This window comes from Lates calcarifer, linkage group LG11 (genome assembly GCF_001640805.2).
Source record: "Lates calcarifer isolate ASB-BC8 linkage group LG11, TLL_Latcal_v3, whole genome shotgun sequence".
NCBI lineage: Eukaryota > Metazoa > Chordata > Actinopteri > Centropomidae > Lates > Lates calcarifer.
This window is the reverse complement of record NC_066843.1, coordinates 16190596-16212377: the sequence shown is the minus strand read 5'-3', so window position 1 is coordinate 16212377 and position 21782 is coordinate 16190596. Positions and strand designations below refer to the sequence as shown.

Here is a 21782-nt window from a genome sequence, read left to right as displayed (position 1 = left end):
CTTATGTGTCTTTATGCTAAACTAAGCTAACTGGCTAGTACCTGCAGCTTGGCATTGTATATTACAGTAACAGTAATATACCACCAGAGTGGTATCAATCTTCTCATCAAATGCTGAGCGGGAAAGTGAATTAGTACATTTACCAAAACGTAACAACGTAACATTATTGCTGTAATAATTTTACCTTGAATTCAGGCTGAACTGACACAAATTTATAATTATTTCTAACTATTAGAAATGACGGTATGCCATCATCGTAAGTCAAAACACACTAAATGCACTGCGGCCAGAGAAACATACTAACATGAAGGTAAATGTATAGCCATCATTGTAGCTTTTCAAAGTATTAGTGATGGTATTGACAGTAATATAAACCTTCAAATAAACAAGAAGACCTCTTTCTGTTATTCTTGTTTTATTTTGAACTTCAGAGGTGTGTGTCTTTGTTAAGGTTGACATGAGAGTATTAGTGAGTGTTCACCGCCCCCCAGAGGTAACAACAAGGAACTATATTCAATTCATGGCTAATACACAATTTTAGTGCCAGTATAATTATTATTGTGCCTAATACAATTAAAAAATACTGTTATATATTTTAATGATTGCAATAATAAGAAGAATTTCTGGTAAAAATTTTCTGCCTTTGCTATGCTGGAGCTTAATCACAAATGTTTATTGCCCTCCAGTGGTCACAATGAGGAGCTACACCAAGGCAAGGCACGTCAAGGTAGATATATTGTTGTGTTTTTTTTTTTTTTTTTTTTTTTTTTTTTTATGCAGATATTAATGATTAATCTGATGTATTAATAATGACATTTAAAGTCATGTTAGTACTAGTGCTAATAATGTTTGTAACTGGCAGTGACAGTTAACATCACTTTCACTTTTCATTTCAGTGAGAACAGATAAAGATAACACAGCAATTTTTTTTTTTTTTTTTGGCACAAACCATTCAAGTACAAATAGTAAAGTCAGTCCAAAACATTAAATCTCACTGGCAGAGAACTTTATGTTTCCTGTTAAACTGCAGTTTCACAGTTTCACAGACTCAAATAGGCTCAAATTTCAGTCCATACACTACAAAAATTCAGTTAGCACCATGTTTTAGCACCACATATAAAACCATTGCTTTGTCTCTTTGTCAGAGTGACAGTAGCAAATATCAGGCATCTTTCAGTTTTCATTTTCTGTTACAAATTATGCACGGCATATTCTTTATAGTCTTTTTTTTTCTTTTTTAAATCAATAATCGTATTAATATGTGGGACTGAAAATCTCTAAAACACTATTATTTTTTAATGCATCCAGTTTTACTCTAGGTTGACATGAGGAACATAAGCAGTTCTTGTTTGGCATTTTGTTAACCGTTGTTCACCGTTGTGTAAAAACTGATACCATCCTTGTGTCTGTATGCTTAATATGAAGTAACAGCTAGCAGCTAGCAGCTGGTTATCTTAGCTTGGAATAAAGATTGGAAACAGGGGGAACAGCTATCCGGAGGTTACAAAATCTAATCAGCATCTCCAAAACCTCACTAATTGACATAATGTTTACAGCTGTTCTGTTTAATTTGGACACAACCAAAAGTGTAAAAACAACAACAGTATACATGGGGCATACATTTGGAAACTCCCAGAAATCACTGCTCCTGATCAAAATACTCCGGCACATAACCACCCTGTAAGACAATGAATTACTGCTTTTACGTTTGGGTTTTGTATTAATTAAACACACATAATATAACATGTTAATTACTGAGCTTTAGAGGTGCGTGTAGATGGATTTCAAGCTAAGCTAACTAGCTGCTGGGGTTAGCTTCTTATTCACTGTACAGATGTGTGAGTGATAACAGTCCTCTCATCTAATTCTAAAGACAGGCAAAAGAGCTTGCTTTCCAAAATATTGAATTATTCCTTTAACACAAGATGTTGTCATGACATCTAACCAGAGATATAGAGAGAATGGATCCTCTGTATGTATTTTCACATTTCTGACACTTTTCTATTGGGGTAATGAGTGTATTCGGTTTTTAGTATCACTGTTGCAAGAGAACAGTATCAGTGTTTCTCTTGCAACAGGTAGGATTCTGACACCACAGTGGAGCATGCTGGATTTACCTAAAACTTTAAGGAGGAAGAGAATAACTTAACTATTAACTGTTTTCCCTATTACTGAGCTCAACAGTCAAATCCGCAGCTTGTCCTCTCTTATTTATTTTTCCTCCGAACTAGCTTTGATGAGGTATCCATTGAAAGTAATATAGACATCTACATCATCACTGTAAATTGCATTCTCCCTCTCCCTCTTGTACAGTCGCACCCATACCTCATCTTTCAGCTCCAGCTCCAGCATCAGGCTCTGACTCTGCATGATGGAGCGGTCGCTGGGCTGGGCATACACAATGGCCTTCCCTATGTCATTTTGCATGATGTGTAGGTATGTCTCCTTGAAGTTCCATGTGTGAATGTTGACGTTAAAGAAGTAGATGCCCGGGATGTGGCAGAGGAACTTCCCACTGAACATGTCAAAGTGGCCGTCAAGGTTGACGAAGACTGTGTCGAACACTAGAGCCTGGTAGGACTCCAGGCTGTGGAGGGATTTACGACGGCCGACAGAGAAGGCGGAGTACTGGATTTTGCAGGGGTCACCTGGAGGACCTGCCTGGCCCTTAGCACCTTTTGAGCCCATGGGCCCCCTTGAGCCTGGAGGGCCTTCTTGTCCAGCTTTGCCTGGTGTCCCTCTGTCTCCACGTTCTCCTTTATCACCTACACAGAGTGATATTAGTCATACTTCTTTTTAACATCAGGCAGAAAGAAACTATATATAAGCTTATAAGAGACAGTATGTTTGAAGAAAAGATGAACGGAGGCTAATATTTGACCACTTAGCTACCAAAGCTACATTTTCTCCCTGAATCAGTTCAATTCAAGATAACAGATGTTTTTTGACTCAACTGTTATAGGAACTTTCTATAAACAAAATAAACTGTTAAGATACTCAGAGACACTGGACCTGTTGTGCACACTTTGGCTCTGATGTCCAACTTCATGTCTAGAATAGGAGCTGAAGCTCTCATTGTACAAAAAACAAGATTCCTTCCAACATTTTTTATTCCATTTCAAAAAGTGATTGCTAAGCTTTGTCGCTTTCTCCAAATTTGAACATAAAAAGTCCTACAGGAAGTTCGGTGTCAAGTGAACCCAAGTTGCTGAACCTGTATGAAGGATAAAAAATTAACCCCCAGGCACCCATTCTATGCAATGAGTGTAAAACCGGTACAGGAGACCATCCTTAGTGCTGATTTTAAACCTTAGGGAGAGTAAGCAAGAGTATTTTTGCTGTACTGTGCTTGAAACCTTCTAAAACCAGTATGTGTGAATGTCTAAAGCAGCACGACACAACTAAGAGATGTCCTCTGAGTACCTTTCAGGATGGTCATGTTGATGTAGGTGCGGACCTCTGGCACATGGCTGAATCCTCCTGTGGGTGGCGGAGCTCCGCTGCCCTCTGCTGGCTCCAGGTGATCACAGCAGTGCTTGCAGACAGCGGGAGGATCATTTGGGGGAGGCAGCGGGGCCACCAGGGAGGAGAGGGACAGAATGAGGAGGACACCCAACATGGCTGTGCCTAGAGGAAGAGCAGGGGAAACTACCAGATGACTGACACTTTAGCTTTCATTTTGTTAGCATTTCTGCTGGTGGCTCTGGTTCCTGGTGACATGGGAAATTTATTTTACTTGACCAACTGTGATCTGGGTTGATCTGGGGTAGTGCTACAGTGATGTGAAGTGCCCCCGCTTACAACAGAGGATCTGTGTACACTTTCCAGGTTACTGAACACTAAGATGCAAGGTGTTCCACAACACTTAGCATCCAGTGGTAATGTCATTCATTCACATAAATAAAAGTGAGAAATTCTCTTGTGTAAGTTGCAAGCTGCACCACTAGTGATGAGGGAATACCATTGATGAAATATCAGTTGTTCAGCAGCTGCTCAGAAAATAAGATCATTTTGTGTTCTAGATGTCATTCCCAGAACAGTGGAAAAGAGAAAGTGGAATCTTCTACGCTGAGCCAGAGAAAATAATTATTCCCGCAAGAAGAAGTAGAAGAAGCAGAAGTCAGGAATTGTGGGAAAACAAATAAAACAAAGCCTTCTTGCAGCAAAATAATCTGGCCAAATGGCATTTCAGTGGTTGTTAAAATGAAATGCTATGGAAGGTTTCCGTACATACATACATGTCCACAGGCTCTGATTCTGAGAGGTCAAATGGTGCCTCAAAGACTCACTAATGCACTCCTCGTCCAAATCCCAAAAGTGAGGAAAATTACATAATAATGGGCTAAGGCAGTGCTACAAGGATCATAGATCATCTGGAAAATGACTCTGCAGACAGCCCACAGTTTATCAACAATTGGCTCAGGAAGGTTGACTCCTCACAATGGTGTATTTAACCCAAAGAGAGTCAGTGGAGCAGCTTTTTTTTAGACAAGAGAGCCAAGCTGACAAAGTTTCAGTGGAAAAGCGATGGCTGTCTGCCAGACTCCAGTGATCAGCCAGTGTCTGTGTACTATAACGGGAACAGTGTGTGCTTCTGCGTTTACATAGGACAGCTGGATCCATACTGACAGTTGCATCCTTCATACATTATACAGATGATCAGGACACACTCAGATATTCTAAATGTTAAAAAGTTTTACGGTGAAAGTTTTGCTTTTATGAACAGAAGAAAAAACGTTTCTTAGCAACACAACTCCAATTAAAACAGTCTGTAATCACTTGTCAGTCATGTGCTTTTCATTGGTTGTGTTTGGTAGGAGCATATAAACAGAGGATGTTAAACCAGTGACACCAGTTGCTATGTTGTTTATTTGAAATGACTGATTATTTATTGTTGGAGAGTAAAACAAACAACTACAAGGAGAAACAAAACAACTGGAAGGAGACACAAAACAACCACAAAGAGACAGAGAATGACTACAAAGGGACATAAAAACAAGAGGTAAACACAAAACAAATACAAAGAGATGCAAAATGAGGAGACAACATGGATGTGTGCAGTCATTTCAGTGGGGGGGCATTATCTGATTATCCTGCTGTGCCATTTGTTCTCCCATAGAGATTGTCCAGAAGTGCTATTTTCTATTTCTATGGAAGCCCATTGCCACCAATTTAATGGAGAAAAAAAGACCCCATAATTCACTGCAATGAGAGACTTTCTCTAAGTAATGACTTTGAGACACTAAGTCATTCTTTCGAGAAAGTTTCTCATTATAATGACAGATAAGAACTTTGTTTTTTCATCTTATTGGTGGAAATGGGCCTCCATAGATTTCTCATTTACTCTAATGAGCTATCATCATCTGTATACTGTACGTTTACAGCACTGTCACAATTGTGCACACTGGCAGAATGTATGCATTTCAGTGTGTATTTCCAACAGCAGCAGTTATTCAATGAAAATATTATTGTTGGTCCTAATGGTGTTTTTTCTAACGTCATTTATCTTACAGTGCTTGTGTCAGGATTCTGTTGACATTTCCAGACTGAACCACAGATGGTCATTCAGTGAGTTTCACATGGCTCATACACTGACCAAGAATATTACATAACTGGTTTTGGTGGAAAAACCTACTTGAACTGGAAACTTGTACATTAAACATATACAACTTTGAATTTTCATAGATACCTGAAGAACTGTCTCGAGGCATCTGTGTACACGTTAATGTATTTTCACTAAAATGTTTACATTTGCACGTGCATATTTATAAAAGAAAAATGCAAAAATACAACAGCCAAAGCCAAAGTTTAGTCAGCACAAGCAGGGATATAACACGAGATGCATCGGTGAAAACAATAAAAGTAATGGACATTTTGCACACTGCCATGCATTAGACGATAGAAGCGCGTTTCTACATGGTGCAGTACATTATACTGATCGAAACTCTGACGATGTCGCAATCAGAAGTTCGTCGATAAATAATCTAAAAATGAGTCATGCAACCAGCGCAGAGGCAGCTGATAACTGATATCTTTTTATCTGAATGAACCTCACCTCGTTCACGTCTCTGCAGCCGCTTCAGTCCGCTGAGGAGACAGAGGACGGAGGAGAGAGAGAGAGAAGAGAGAGAGAGGGAGAGATTCCTGAGTCTCCCTCTCTCTCCCTCTCTGTGTGAGTGAGTTGTTTCCTATAGATCCCTCCTAGTTTCATGCAGACAACAAGTCTGTCTGTTTATTTGATTATAAAAATCAGGGGGTGACAGTTAATGTCTATAAATGAGGGGACGGTAACTATGCAAAACTTATGGAACTGTTAAAGCAGAAAATATGTAGTGTGCGTTTCAGAAATGACAGGGGGTGTCACTGTGCAATGTGTATTTACAAGTCATGGAAAGTCCTGGTCATTCGCCCCTAGGTCTGCATTTCCGCTGTGCTGAATTCCTCCATACCCCCCATCTGCTGCAGCTGCGAGGGAGAGAGAGAGAGAGAGAGAGAGAGAGAGAGAGAGAAAGTGACTATATTCTATATTTCCAGATCTGTATCAATAACTTACTGTTCTGCTTCAGGTTTGTTTTTGGACAGTGAGAGATGACATGACAGACAGAATTTTAAGAATCACTTAATATTGACAGAGGAGGAAGGATGAACTGAGAGAGGAATGATGGACAGAAACTTAAAGTGAAACTGATGTAAAGAAGGAGAAGAGGAAGACCCTCCAGGCCCTGGACTGTGATGGGTGTGTGTTGCAGGGTGTTTTTTTATACAGATACCATGGACTGATCCTTTGATAGATTATCATCAACATCAGTGCTGCTAATGAAAGGCAAATTAATTATTATTATGAGGAGATTTAAATAGACATCAGACTTACTTAATTTCCCTGAGAATAGGGATCAATAAAGTCTAGTCTAAGTCTCTAAGTCTATACATTATTAAAACGGATGAGAGAAAAATGTGTCTGTACAAAATTGACAAATTAAAATCATGGAACTGCTTGGCTTCAGATGCTCCTGACAAATTAAATCAAAACACAAATCAACCCACACCAAATGGTAGATTATCTTCTTGTTTTCTCCTAATATCTGTAGAATTTACAGCTAACTGGGTCAAATTTTATCTTTTTAGGCAGCAATTTCTTATCTGTTTGATTTGTGACCCGAAAAAGGAATTTCACATTTGGCCTATTCACTTTCTTTCAGAGGAGGAAGGTGAACACCACTCTTACACCACTCTTAAAAATAAAGCTACTTCTAGCAGGTTAGCTTAGCATATAACATACAGCTGGAAAAAGCAACTAATTGTTTTCACACTTTAGGTTTGGATGGGTTAAACAAAGAGGATATAATGCTGTACTGAGTGAAAGGTCAAAGGTTTGTTGACTTTGTGGAGTGAGCTAGCTGTTTCCTCCTGTCTCCAGTCGCTATGCTAAGCTAAGCTAACTGGCTGCGGATGATTGCTTCATATTTACATTACAGTTTTCTGTTTCCTTAAAGTGAGGTAATGTCTGTTTATTGCCTCTTGTCACAGGTTGTGTGTATGAGCTGTCAGCAAAGCAACCAAAGAGTGACTGAAGTGACTCAAACAAGTTCTCACTCATCCACCATAAGTCCTAATAACTATTTCATGACCCATGTTGCAGTTGTTTGCACGTAGAACATAGTCAGAGACCAAGTGGAGGTTGAAGCAGGATTTGTGCACACGTGTAAAATGAACACAGCTGTTGAACATTACTGCCTTTGGGTCCCGAGGGTTTAGGTTTCATAGACTGTTCTGCTGTTATATCAGGAGAACATTCCTCTGTTTTTCTGCCCAATTTAAACTATTACGATACACGTGTTAACCCACCCCATGCAGTTCTTGCTGCCTTCCAGTAAACATATACTATCTGCTGTCTTCAGGAATCAGACTCTCATTTCCCAGTGCACCTCATAATTCTGTCGTCTGTCCACTAATCCTCCTCTGGTGTTCTTTCAGGTGGTATTTTATTTGGAAGCACTGCAGTCTTAAATCAGGAGTCTCATTTATCTCTCTGTTTGGTATCTAGTTTATGAGGCTCCAACAGCAGTATCATCATCTCATTGTTGCTGGACACATTTAATTCTTCCTCTCTCTCTGAACCCAGGTGAACAATTTGCCCTTACACACCTGGATGTGGTGACCGCAGTGTAGCTGCTCATTTTTACAGCTCATAAAACTGACTTAAACCTCACACGAAAACCAAGAGTGACTGTGGGTTTAAAGGAGATCAGGGTTTCACATTCATGTGCAAACAAATCAAGATTGGAGACTTTTGGGGCCCCAGGCAGAATTGCTTTTTTTTTCACTCCCACAACCCCATCCGCATTTTCAACATATTGTTAGTGGCTGACATAATTATGGGGAATTGCGTTCAAATTAGGATACTGGAGGTGTGTTGAAATTTCAGACCTTAAAGCATTTTTGTGGTTTATTTCAAGAAAAACAAAGAAGATCCACAGCTGGTTCACAAGCTACTCAGGATCTCAAACAGCTCATCTCCCTGACAAACTCAATGCTCACAAGATCATGACTCACTCATATGGTTATAAAGCGTTCTCATGCAGTTTCAGTTTTAGCAACAACGACTTTGTTTATGTTTTTTTTTTTTAAAATGATGTCTGGAAGTCATTTTGCACACAGCAGTTTAATGCTGCTGTAATGCTTGTTTGAAGCAATAATTGGACATTTTGGAAAATATGTTGCTTTTTTACTGAGAGTTACATGAATAGATTGAGATCACTCTTGTGTGTTGAATATAGTTTTGACGAGCAGCTAGTTAGCTGGAAACAGGGAGAAACAGTTACCCTGGCTCTGTCCAGTGATTACAAAATTTGCCTAGCAACATCTTTAGAGGTCAATAATTAACACATTTTGCTTGATTCCCATCCAATCAATCCAACAATTTGTTGTTTTATATGGATTACATGTCAGACTTTTTCTTTGCAGGGATCCATAACATCCTGGAGTTTCTGCTCTTTGTTTGTTTGCTTTCACATAACCCCTGTAAAACAGCAAATTCGCATTTTTAAACTACACAAACAAGATAATAAGTGACCTGGCAGATTAGCTGTTTCCACCTGTTTCCAGCCTTTGTTCTCAGCTAAGCTAATCATTGCGTGCCTTATCCTTCTACTTATTGTTTTCAAAAGAAACAGCAGCTGGTAATCTTCAATTTGCTGTCCAAATTCAACATCAATTTGACTAAAGAAGAAATAACAGACTTCAAAACAAGCTTGTGGATCAGGTCTTGTTGCTTTGGCTCAACCACTCTCACTGACTGCTCTGCTGTCTCCTCCTCCTTCTGATAGTGATGGTCTCTGTTTCTACTCAACATGAAGAGGGTGAAACACTTGGTCAGCCTGACCTCCCATTCCACTGTGGGTTACAATCAAAACAAACTCTGTGGTTTTTCAGATGAATTTACAGGGTATTGTTTTCATTCTCTCTCACCCTCTGTTTAATGTACTCTCTCTCTCTCTCTCTCTCTCTCTCTCTCTCTCTCTCTCTCTCTCTCTCTCTCTCTCTCCTTGTCTTCTGGCCAGCTGGGTTAAAGCTTCCTTGGAAATTAACAGGTGAGACAAAGAAATCTAAACAGGCTGAGACACCAAAGTCATCCAGGCTGGAGAGACACTTGATGGACACTGCTGGCAAACTCAGAATATCAAGATAATTATTATTCTAACATTATAGTAACCATTATTAAGGCATAGAGAACTGATGTAAATCAATTATGATGTTATTTTTTTTATGGTACAGACGACAGTGCCACCAAACAAATGCCAGAGGAGGAGGAAGAAGAAGAAGAGGACGAAGAGGAATCCCTGGTTTAGTGTTGTTCTTTTTTCTAATGTCACCTAGTGGTGGAATGAACGTAGTACATCAGACATACACATTCATACCTATTCATAAATCAAACATGAAAACAGTCATTCACACTAAAAAGTGAGACAAAAGTGATAACACAGACAGAATACTGGGTTCATTTTACTCAGTATTCATGGGTAGAAAACCATTTGGGGAACAATCAAAGACAATGGGTTGTTTTGACCCAGAGTTAATGCTGTTTTTTGATATTACTGTGTGGTTGTGAACTGTTATAACACACTCCAGCTCTTTTTAAAGGTACACGTTACTTTATTGATTGTTGATAATATGTGAATCTTTTACAGAAGTGATGACTGTATATGCAGATCATTGTGTACAACTAACTATGTATTTGTGACAGTTTTAGAGGTAAACTTTGGTTGCAGTCTCTAACACTGGATCAAAGTAGCTGTATATTTTTTAGTAGTAATATAAAAACTCTAAAACAATGGGTGTGTACTCTGATGGAACAGCATGATATAATTTGGGTATGCAGCTTAATGTGTTAAGCTGTTGTGAAATGGAAAGAAGAGTTTGTAGAAACGCTGATGAAAAGCAACATCTTGTGTGGTTTCTTACTGACATGGCTAAATATTGTAAATTCTCTGTGAGGTGAACGGATGTTGCTGGTTGTGTCAGAGTTAAATGTCAAACCACACTCTAATACACACGCTCACTCTCTCACACACACACCACCACCACCAGGACCACCTGACAGGACATGTAAACACTCAAAACAACACACACACACACAAACTCACACAAAGAACTGAGGGTGTCTCTCACACTCCTCCTCACATCGGCTCATGTGCCCACCCCTCAGCCCTCATTCCACACCGACACAGGAAGTCAAAGGGTGACCCATTTCTACCAGAGCTTTTATTTTGTTTGGTCTCTGCACAGATGTCACTAAGTGCAACGGAAATATACTGCATGTGTAGAGACAAGAGTAGCAACATTTATCGCTGACCTCATTGATTTACATGAATGTAGAATAAGCAGTGCAATAGACATTGTTCCAAATCTGCTATGCACACACACAATCCTTTATTGTAGACAGCAAGGTTTACCTGGTGCAGCTATTACTGTGAATCTGCTTCTAAAATAATTAAAAATGATGATTAAAGGTCGTGATTGATGTAAAAATGCATAATAAGACATAAGACAGACAGAAACATCAGTGGCAAACCAGTTGCCTTTCCTTTGACAGTAAATCAGTAGATAGAGTCAGTGATGTAGATGTTTAACTGTTGCGATAGAGTTGGTTAGTTTCATTCACTTAAACATCAACTTAGAGCAATAACAAGCGATAACAGCTTCATACACTATAATATCTCCTCATGACTCCACTCTGAAGTAATGCTTATGTACCTTACTTAAAGCAATTAATCACTATTCATATAATCAAAGCACTTGTCACTTTCAAAATCCCAGATCTGCCTGCAGGAATGAAGATTTTTTTAAAATGTTACTAGTAGTTTTCAAGAGCTCTCATAAGAAGTCTTTGTAAGATATAAGTTAAAGTAATAAAAAGCAAAACTGCATTTTTAAAGACAGCATCATTAATAACTGACGGTTGCATTTAAGTAATGTCTACTTTAATGCTCACTGAAACTAAAGAATGGATAGTTTAAAGTACTTGTTAAGAGTCCAAAATGTAATGACACCTTTAATGGTGTTCATTACTGGTGTTAGTGGTGAGCTCTGAAGTAATTCTATTGCTAATGCTATTTGAGTAGCACTCGCTAGCAAACTACATTAACTGTTTTGGATGATGTAAAATTATAAACAATAATATTAAAAATCAAACTTATTTTTTCCAGAAACAATGAACTAAATGATTACATGTAATGTGACAGGTGTTGTTCATAGGAAAGAAAAGATAGAATTATCACGTGACCTTGCAGTCACCCTCAGCTCTATGTAGCTTTTTAGCCTCTTTTAGCTCATTGTTTTGGTTCACGCTCAATACTCTTATCAACCTTGTTTCCAGTAGCAGCAGACAGCTGCTACACAATCAACCCAGAATATACAGCAATTTAAAAGATCAGACAGGGATTCCACCAGATACAGACACACCTTTTCAAATGGATTTATTGCTGAAAGTGGTCTGTAGTTCTTTGAGGGTGAGATAGCCTGTTTTAGAGGGCTCAACAGGCATTGAGGAAGACCTGCACATGGCACCAGCCACAGGCCAGGCTGCATAGCTACCACAAGCTGCCACCACAGGTGCATCATCCACCTCTTGGCTATCAGAGCATATCTGAGTTAGACTGGGAGGATGAGGAGGCAGTAGAGCAGAGGAGGGAGGGCACACCCAGGAGGGAAGATGCAGGGGGAGGATAAGAAGAGGCGACTTCTGGTGATCATCTGAAACCTCTTCCCCTTCTACATCCACACCCTCTTCATATTGCCTGTCCTCTTCTTCCTGTTCGATGCCAAAACCAGAGTCTGGGCTCTGTGGCTCCCTCTTCAAGCTCTCATAGGCCCGGGACAAGGTGAAGGAAGGGCAGAGGGAGAGGTGAAGGTTGTGGCTGTTGTGCGGATTGTGGAAATCGTCCTGGTAGGTGAAATAAGCAGGAGTGGGGTCAGTTTGAGGTACGCTAGCTGGAGGAGCTGGACATGAAGTAACCAATGTTAGAGAAGCCAGAGGAAGAGGAGGAATTATCAACAACCCCGCTGGTGTCTAAGCCAGCAGAGGGGTAGCTCCTGAAGTTAAGCAGAGCACTGGTGGAGCTGGAGGAGGGAGAGCTGGAGAGGACCACATCCCAGCTTTCACACACCTCCACCGGGGAGATGTGGTCGCATGGCTGAGTCGTGAAGAATGATTCAGAGGCTGGATTTAGCCATTTCTGGGGAAAAAGAAGAAGAAATTTAAATGAAAAAATACACCCGAGAGTAGAGTATATTTCACAAATATGTAGTCATGAATGTCCTCATTATGTATGTGTGTGTGAGTGTGTGTGTGAAAGTGACTGGAATACAAGCAACAGAAAAACCACACCAAGAAGCGTGTTCTTTTGTGGTTTAAAATTTTATTTCTCTAATCGGGGACAGACTGTGGCTGCAACTCTTTCCTTTTTCTTGGTAATAAGTGGTGAGAAGTGAGTGACACGACCTTACTTCTTATTAACCTAAAACCAGAACTGCAACTGAAAATAGGTAAGAATGTCATTCAATAGCTGAGGGCCTCCAGACAGAAAAGGCTCCACCTCCTTTAGTGTTCAACCTCCATGAGAGTGGAGTATGCAAGATCCTGCTCATTTGAAGATAATTGCAGTAGACAGGCAACGTTTCTTAAACATTTAGAAATTACGAAAATTTTTTAAATTTAAAACATTTGCATTACCTTGCTAACCTAAATTTTGAAATATTAGGATGGGATCAAAACACTGTTTTATGTTTACAGTAATTACAATACAGTGCTACAGCAATTCCATAATTTTGGGAGGACTCACACACAGATTTTTAAAAGGTATCATTAAAATTGAAGCAGCATAGACTGAGATATCCTAACCACAATTCTCTAGCTCAAGCTCTAAAACTCTGGATCCTATGCAGCCATTAACATCTTTTACTTATACCCTTCCTGCCGGGTAAATGGCCCCATCCGTCAAACGGCACACTTACTCTTGGGCTTTCTGTTATAAGTTCGTAGTCTACAAGCCCAAGTTGAAATAACCCTAATGACATCACTAGGGTTATTTTCTCAGATTGGAGAAACCTCATTCAGACATTATACAAGTGTTTTCACAAGCTGAGTTGTACTTGTCAAGACTAGTAAACTGACCCTCAGGTGTAAAGTTATTGGACTAATGACCAAGACAAGACTAAATTTGAGTGCAGCTGAAGAGGATTTCCTCTTTATAACAATTTAACAGATGCAATTTTTATTATGTAGGGTAGGATAGGTTTGTAGAATGACTAGTCCTATCTGCAAAGCTGACAAGAGTAAACATATAGAGAATAAATTTGGGCCAGCATTGAACCCTGGAGTACTCCATCTGGGAGAGGGGATACATGGTTCCATTAGATACAAAAAATCCTCCTGGTGTCCCAAATATCCCATTGCCTTGCCTTGGCAAATCCATTTGACCACAATCGCATGCCATCAGCTGCACATTTTATTATTGTAACCATGACCATGACCATTTTGATCCAAAGCGCGATGTTTCCCTTACCCCAGAAATGTATTTAGTTTAACCTAAAAACATCATCTTTTACCTAAACTTAACCAAAACCTTGACCACAGCAAACAGATCTGCAGTGATTTGTAGCAGCTATGGAAGGCACAGAGAATGACAGTCGTTCTGCTGATGGGGCCATAAGTAAAGAAAACATTTCTATACGTCATTCTAATTTTGGAAGACTTGTCACCTTTATGATGGCCAAGTCTAGCAGCAACAACACCGTGATATGTTTGCCTCTCATCTACATTAATTAGTTATGGTTTGTGCTGCTGCTACTAGCTGAATATTACTGAATACTGACTGAACATACTTTCAACATACTTGAATGTTGAAAACCATTTGAATACCACAGAGCTATGTTACCTGGGCCTATAAATAGTTCATGACTTTTTGTGGTAACACCTGCAGTCTCTGAAGCATGTGTCAAAATGTTCCATGTGGTCAGATACAAAGGTTAATGTTTGGCGAGAGCTTTTTTTTTTTTTTTTTTACCTTAAGATTTCCTCCATGGACAGAGTGGAGAGTGGGGAAGTATTTGGAAGGGTTTGGTACAGGCTTCAGTTTGAGACGCCTGAAACAGCATGAGGGAGCCGTTACATTATACATACTGCATGCAAACACACACACACACATATATATATATATACACACACACACACACAAGCCCACACTATACTCACCTCTTGATCATGCAACTCATGTAAAAGATCAGCAGTAGAACAAAGAGAGAAAAGCTCAACATCACTACCCATACAGCCAGTGATGTCTGATCCAGAAACCAATCTGAAACAGAGAGGTGACATTTCAGTGTGTGAAACGCAGGTATTTCCCCCAGATCACTATGACAGCCTACAAGGGCGCAACATCACATGTTGCTTTTCCTGCCTATGTTTGGTAAAGAACTTGAACAAGACTGGACAGCTACATGTTCCAGCTGGTCCAGGAATTGTTATCCTGTAGTTCTTTGCAAATGTGAAATATGTATTTATGTTTTTGTTGTTGTTACCTTGATCCCGTGATGTTGTTGCCTCAATTTTCCCTGCCCTCCAGGATGTTGTTGGACTCCAGTTGCTCCAGTGTGTGCTATGGCCACACGTACTCTTGTCACTGGGCTTGACTCTCACCCTAACCTGGCAGTGCCCCTGTAGCTGCCAGGAAGGTATCAGTAGCTGTTGTTCTCGTAAAGACAAAATATTGACCTCCTGTTAACAGATGAAAATTTGGCACAAGATCAAACTTACAACCAGACAACCAGAGTCTCAAATTATCATTAGTCAGAGAGATGTTCAGGAGCAGCGTTGGTTCTGTGGCATTTGCATTTCTATGACATATGTGTGAAACCAAGTGCTGCTCTGTCTGCAGGGACCAGATAAATATATACGCACATTAACACCAAACTTCAGTTGAAGAGGAAGTGACTGGTGTTATACTTATGAGAAGAGCAATTTATTACAATGAATATGACATGAATATTTGCCATTGCACAAGAAATTGACGATAAATGGTGACACAGAGACCTTCACATGCTTTTTAGCCATGCTAGCATAGTGGCTTTCGGGATGATGATGTCAATCCACCACTTTGGTCTAAAATATCTCAATAACTACATGGATTAACTGTCATGAAACAATAATGATTCCCAGATGATGAATATAACAGACTTTGTTGATACCCTGAGGTTTCATCTAGCACAACTGTGAGGTTCACATTTGTGGTTCTTGGTAACATGTCTAAACAGTTAGATGAATTGCCTTGAAATCTGCTATAGATGTTTTTATCCCCTCAGGATGATTGGGTAACAGCTTTGGTGATCCCTTAACTTCTCATCAGGTCAACATTTTAATTTGTCCAGTTCTTTTGTTCATAATTAACTACATACACAATAAATGACATTTCCATTAACCTCAGCTGTCCTTTGTGTTTAGTACTAATTAGCAAAGGTTAGCACACTAACACACTAAACTAAGATGTTGAATGTGGTAAAAATTAAACCTGCTAAACATCAGCATGTTGGCATTGTCACTGTGAGAGGCGTCTGTGCCTAAATACAGCCTCATAGAGCTGCATGTATGGCTGTACTCTTGTCATTTTGTGCCAACAATTTAGTCTTATACTCCAATAGCATGTTATGAATGATAATGTAATGCAGTAAATACATGTTGTATTTTCATAAAATGTCCATGCATGTGCATAGGCACTCACCCTCGTTTGGTTGAGCTCAACTTGGAAAGCAAAGGATGCAAAGAAGTCAGAGACGCGGCTGCCCGGACTCCATGATATCAAGGTCTCATTAGCAGCAATACTGACATTGGGATTACCTGGAGGATTCATTTTTACTATAGACACACACATGCAAAACCACAGACAAACCCACATGGACACACACACGAAAAGACAAAAAACACAATTATGTAATTCCTGATGTTTAAAAAACTTGACCATTTTTTTTCTGAGCACTACTTTTCTGAAAGCCTGTAACATAAAGTGTAACAGAAGTTGCATTTTTGGCCATACAGTGTTTCATATGGCCTCCTAATGAAAGATAAATTATAAGGCTTTTATTACCAGGATAACAGTTACAACTAAAGAAGCAAAAGCCACTCACTGTGAAAGCCTGGGTCATAGTTTTCGAGGCTCCCCAACAGCTCGCCATTACACTTCACGCTGATGTTGGGCATAACATCATAACAGTTGAATTCCTGGAGGGACCCATCAACCATTAAACAGTGAGGACAAAGACTGTATGTGTAAAGCAATAACAAGTAGTGACAGCACTGATTGCTGGATTTCTTTTTTTTAGTTCTTCATGATAACATTTTGGCTGATCTAAATTAAAAAAAAAAAATCAAAGTGATTCAAAAGGGAAAGATACTCTTGACATCTTTACTTGTTATGAATTATATATATGAATAACTTACTTCTTTGTCGAAGACAAAACTGCAGCCTGGAGGAGAGGTTCTGTGTTGTTTCAGCTTGCAGCCTCGCCTAATTGAAGAAATGCGACAGATTTGACCGACAGGTGTATGATAGGTGGTGCTGTTATCATGTTTTAATCTCCAAAGCCCAGACTAGACCAGTTCATTTTCTCTTTGAGGAATCTCCAAGAAAATGAAGCAAGTCAGTACACTGGCAGGATAAAATGTTTTTATTATCTTACGTAATTATTCTGTAAACTCTTTTGTTTTCTTCATAGGTCCAGGTTTCCTTTGCACCATAGATCCAGCAGTCCACACCTGGAGCCACCGCAGTGCTGTTCCATGTGCAGCTGACGTTGTTGACAAAGTCATTTACACAGTAGAGTCCTTGAATGCCAGAGACACAACAACGGAGAGAAAGAAACAGATAAGGATGGTATCGTTGGGTTTGTCCCTCAAGTGGGACATTCAGATAGACCCCTTATATACACACTTGAGTGGCTTTTGCAAGGTTAAAGTGTAAATGGACAAAATTCTTACCTTGGGACTCTTTTTGGCAGTGAGCTGCAGGAGCCGAAAACAGAACTACCAGGACGTATGAGGGCCACAACATCACCACAGCCATGACCACAATATGACTGCGAAGAAAGAGGATCCATACACATCCCACATTAGAATGAGACTATGAATCAGTGGTGTTAAACACATTAATATATTCAACAGAAAATGTTCACAAGACAAGAAATTTAAGAGAGTATATCTGAGTAAAACTGGGTAATATGCATAGAAATCAAAAGCTTTTAAACCTTTTTTCCTCCACTCAGACAAAGTGATGGTAATGATAAGAATGTGTGAATCTGATAACAGCTACTCAAGCTTCTATCGCTTTATGATTTAGTTTTTTTTTCTGAAATGGATAGAAACTCATTTCTGAAACTGTATTAACCATCATCAGCAGTGAGAAAACAATACTAGATCCACACTGAGCATAACACTCATCTTGAGAAGGCAGCAGTTACAAGTGAAACTTGACTGAAAACACTGGCACCTGTGCTGCTGCTGCGCTACAGAAAATATAGTGTCACAGTAAGAACTTCCTGTTGGCCACACTGATAATTTATTTGATTGCAGCTGACTTGATGTGTTATAGCCTGTGTAATAACAAGCGGTCATACATGTCTGCTGATAAAACTAAAAGTCACACATTTTGTCCCCAGTTTGAGTCATCAGTCGTTGCTGGTTTTTCCGTCAAAGCCTGAATAAAAGGTATAGATGTGTCACTGTAACTGATGTGCGTGTTGTAAAATAATTCACAGTGGAAACAAAACCACTTGTTCCTAATAACAACAGCAGATCAGGAAACCTACATAACACCTACAAATGAACAGTTAAAGGACACTGTAAGAGATTAAGCTATATTCAAAAACATGAATGTATAGACTTAAGCTGTTACAAGAATGTTGCACATTATTTTTCTATTTTTATTTTTGAAAAGGATTTGTTAAGAAAAAGAAAAGAAAAGAAAAAGTGACACACTACCTCATTAGTCTTGGTCAGCAAAGATAGCAGGTGGTCCCTGAGAGGAAACACATTGTCGTCTCCTCCTCTGGACGGGCAAATTTAGAGAAGATTTCCTTTTCCTCTATCTCTTTCTGTCCCCCCTTTCTTTCTACTCGAACATCACTATCTCACTTTCTTGAGCAATCTCCCCCTCTCCCTCTCTCTCTCTCTCTCTCTCTCACTCACTCTCTCTCTCTTTCTGTCACTCACACTCATCCTTCTGTCTCCCCATTCTCACCCCGCTCTCTTCTTTTAAGTGCCCAGTGACATTTTCCACTTGTAACCACAGCCTATGTGTCTGGGTCTTACAGGAAGCCTCTTGAAGCTGTGAGTGACAGAGAGAGAGGAGAGAGAGAGAGAGAGAGAGAGAGAGGGGACGATGGCCTGCGGTGGGGAGGAGGAGGCAAGTGAGTGGCGGGGAGGGGGGGCTCAATTGTAGAGAAGAGCACCGCCCCTCCTGCTCCACACGCCAGCAGCAGCTACCTGGACCCCGTCACAGCTTTTAACATAATAATTATACTGAAAACAAGAAATACACAGCAACACCACATCCTGTTTCAATCACAACGTGAAGTGGGTTGTATAAAGAGAAACTCGCACGTTGTCCTATGAAGTGGTTTATGTCAATGAAACTCTGTTTAAACTGAAGATTCGGAGGATTAAAGAGGGCTAAAGCTACCAGATTTAGAACCCTTGGGGGTTATTTAAGATGCAAACAAAACACACAAGAAAAAAGTCGCACAGCACCAAAACCACTGCTGTTACAGCCGCAACCACTGCAGACACATATGTATACTACTCAAGTGCGTCTATGGAGGAAAGAGGATTGAAAGTTAAAAGCAGCAGCTCACTCAAGGTTCATTTCTTTAGCCACAGGCCTCGAAAGATTTCCCCTCATTGTTAGTTTGTCCGTCCGCTGCTATTTGCTGATGAACCTCAGATTTAAGAGACAACTGTGGAAGGAGAATACATTTAGACAATTACTGTGAGGTCATAAAAGGGTGAGGGTTGATGTATTTTTTCTTTTTTGCAAAAAGTAGTCAGATTTTTTGGGGGGGGGAGTTAAGCGAGGGTCTTTAATTTGTATATTTTCTATATTTACTTCATCTCACCCCTTTCTAGCAAGGTGTAGTGTAAAAAATAAGATAGTTTACCTCTAAAAAGCTTTGTGAAAGCCATGTCTTGGGTGTGCTCCTATTAATAAATCTTATTCAGTGGTAAAAACTGTTCATTCAGCAGCTCAGCGGTAAACCAAGCTCACCATTTCCCTTCTAATGTTCAGCTTCAGCTATGTAAAAATCATCCTTCCATTAACATATTATTGTTTATATCAGGGGTTGAGATGAGAAATTATCAGGGAAAGTGCTGCAAATTTTTTACAAGTCATGGGGAAGGTCCAAGCCAAATGTTAAAAACACTGAGGAGGCCCCCACCGCCCACAATCATTTTCATACAGTCCCTAATGTATGCCAGGATCTTCATAAAGAAACAATGCATGAAATAAAACTTATGAATTCTACCTAGAGATTTGAATTGAAAAGAAAATATTTCATGCAAAGAAATGCACAAAAAATGAATGAAAAATGGATTAAATATGAAAAATAGAGCCATGTTGCAGATGAAGAGTAAACAAAGGGGTAGTGAAACAGAGACATGTATACTTTCACCCAGTTACGTTCAAACCTTTGTAGTCAAATGGTAATGTATGTGAGCGCAGTCAGTATGGCGGAGTGAACTGAACTGATTATATCAGTGCAGGTCTTACGAACGCATCAGTATCTGCAAGGGTTCATCTCAGTCTTAAAGGTTCAATGAAAGGCCATTGTGTAACACGCATCCATGCTGCATGTATAGGTCTACAAACCACAAAGCTTTCACGCATTCAGTGACTGTTGCAACACAATATGTTTGAACTCAGCAGTCAGTAGCTGCCTGGTTTAGGTGCCTGGGTGGGTTCAGGCCTGCAGTTGGCCAGAAGGTGATCTGATGCACACCCCACCCTCTCCCCTCCACCTCCCCCACTAGTTCCTGCAGTTAGTAAGGTGTCAGCATCAGCTTGCACACTGGCGAGAGGAGAGACAAGGGCAGGGGAGTGTTGAAGCGTGCAGAGGAGGTGTAGGAGGAAGAAGAGCTTGCAGCACTTGTCGAAAGGTCAAAGTCCGCTGTGCCTGGGGCGGCAAGCTGCAGAGAAAGACCATAGATGATGTTTGCGCTCAGACGGCAACAAGAAAACACTCTCCATCAACAGACCACAAAGACCGGGGAGGGGGGGGATTGTTCAGTTGGGTAGAGGTGAGAACAATAACAAGGGAGGATACACTCATATTGCAAAACCTATAGCTCTTAAAAAAACAAAAAACAAACAAAAAAAACATGATGCAACTCTTGAATTTTTTTTTTTTTTTTTTTTTTTTTACAATTAATTAATGATATTTTAAAAAGAAAATAACCCTCTTAGAATTAAGACAGCAGTCATTATGTCTGCTACCTCTAATTAGTTTTAATGCTGTTGACTCATTAAATGCACAAGTCAAACACTACACTACACACACACACACACACACATATATATATATGTATATAAACATATATAAGTAAGGGCCAGAGTTGACTAAGCTCAATATGCTGTGGTAAGCAAGGCTGTACATTAACCTGCTTCAAAATGATTCACATACAGTCCCAGCACTTAACATATCATCACTGTTATGTGAAGCGTCAAAGGAAACATTAACAAAACTTAAGAGTCTACAGCCATGCAGAGTCTGAAACTAGCTCAGTGCTGATGTTAGCAGGCTCACTACACTCACTACATCTATCATTAGCGTCATGTGAGTGACAGATGAGTTAAGGTACATCAGCATTATTTGTAGATCAGTGCTGACTGAACACCTCCGCTGGGATTACATTGTCTGGTCAGTTGTACGCGACTTCAAACAGCTCTCTCAACTTCTCTTCCCTATGTAGTGAGAGAACAGATCAGATCATTACTACAGATACTCATTCTATAGGTTTGACTTGACAGGGGAGGCAACAGGTTGTGACAAAAAAGCAAGTTTCAGTGGTTTCAGTTGAAACCACCTCCATTCTGCTGCCTTTACACATCACACAAAGCGACAAATAACCCCTTTGGCTGTTGCTAGCTTTCAGCAGTTTAGGACCTTTTAGTTTGAGTTGCGACTTCTGTGCATTTTACATGCCCTAAATTTTAGACAGCATCATCAACATCTCACTTTCA

At 39.8% G+C, this 21782-nt stretch overlaps 2 protein-coding genes across 2 annotated transcripts; both read right to left on the bottom strand.

Moving 5' to 3' along the window:
- Positions 1 to 398: 398 nt before the first annotated feature.
- c1qtnf6a (C1q and TNF related 6a) lies at positions 399 to 6173 on the bottom strand. The gene is made up of 3 exons (XM_018667752.2): positions 6056 to 6173; positions 3424 to 3627; positions 399 to 2765 (listed from the first exon to the last, which is right to left on the bottom strand). Exons 2-3 carry the CDS (start codon positions 3617 to 3619, stop codon positions 2212 to 2214), a joined length of 750 nt encoding a protein of 249 aa, XP_018523268.1. The 5' UTR covers positions 3620 to 3627; positions 6056 to 6173; the 3' UTR covers positions 399 to 2211.
- Positions 6174 to 10742: 4569 nt separating this feature from the next.
- il2rb (interleukin 2 receptor, beta) lies at positions 10743 to 18889 on the bottom strand. Its single transcript, XM_018667737.2, is given in 11 exon segments — positions 10743 to 12494; positions 12496 to 12734; positions 14565 to 14643; positions 14753 to 14855; positions 15079 to 15274; positions 16275 to 16408; positions 16678 to 16771; positions 16991 to 17057; positions 17230 to 17374; positions 17528 to 17625; positions 18527 to 18889. Coding segments are annotated over 11 exon segments (1689 nt in total). The 5' UTR covers positions 18532 to 18889; the 3' UTR covers positions 10743 to 11965.
- Positions 18890 to 21782: the final 2893 nt, after the last annotated feature.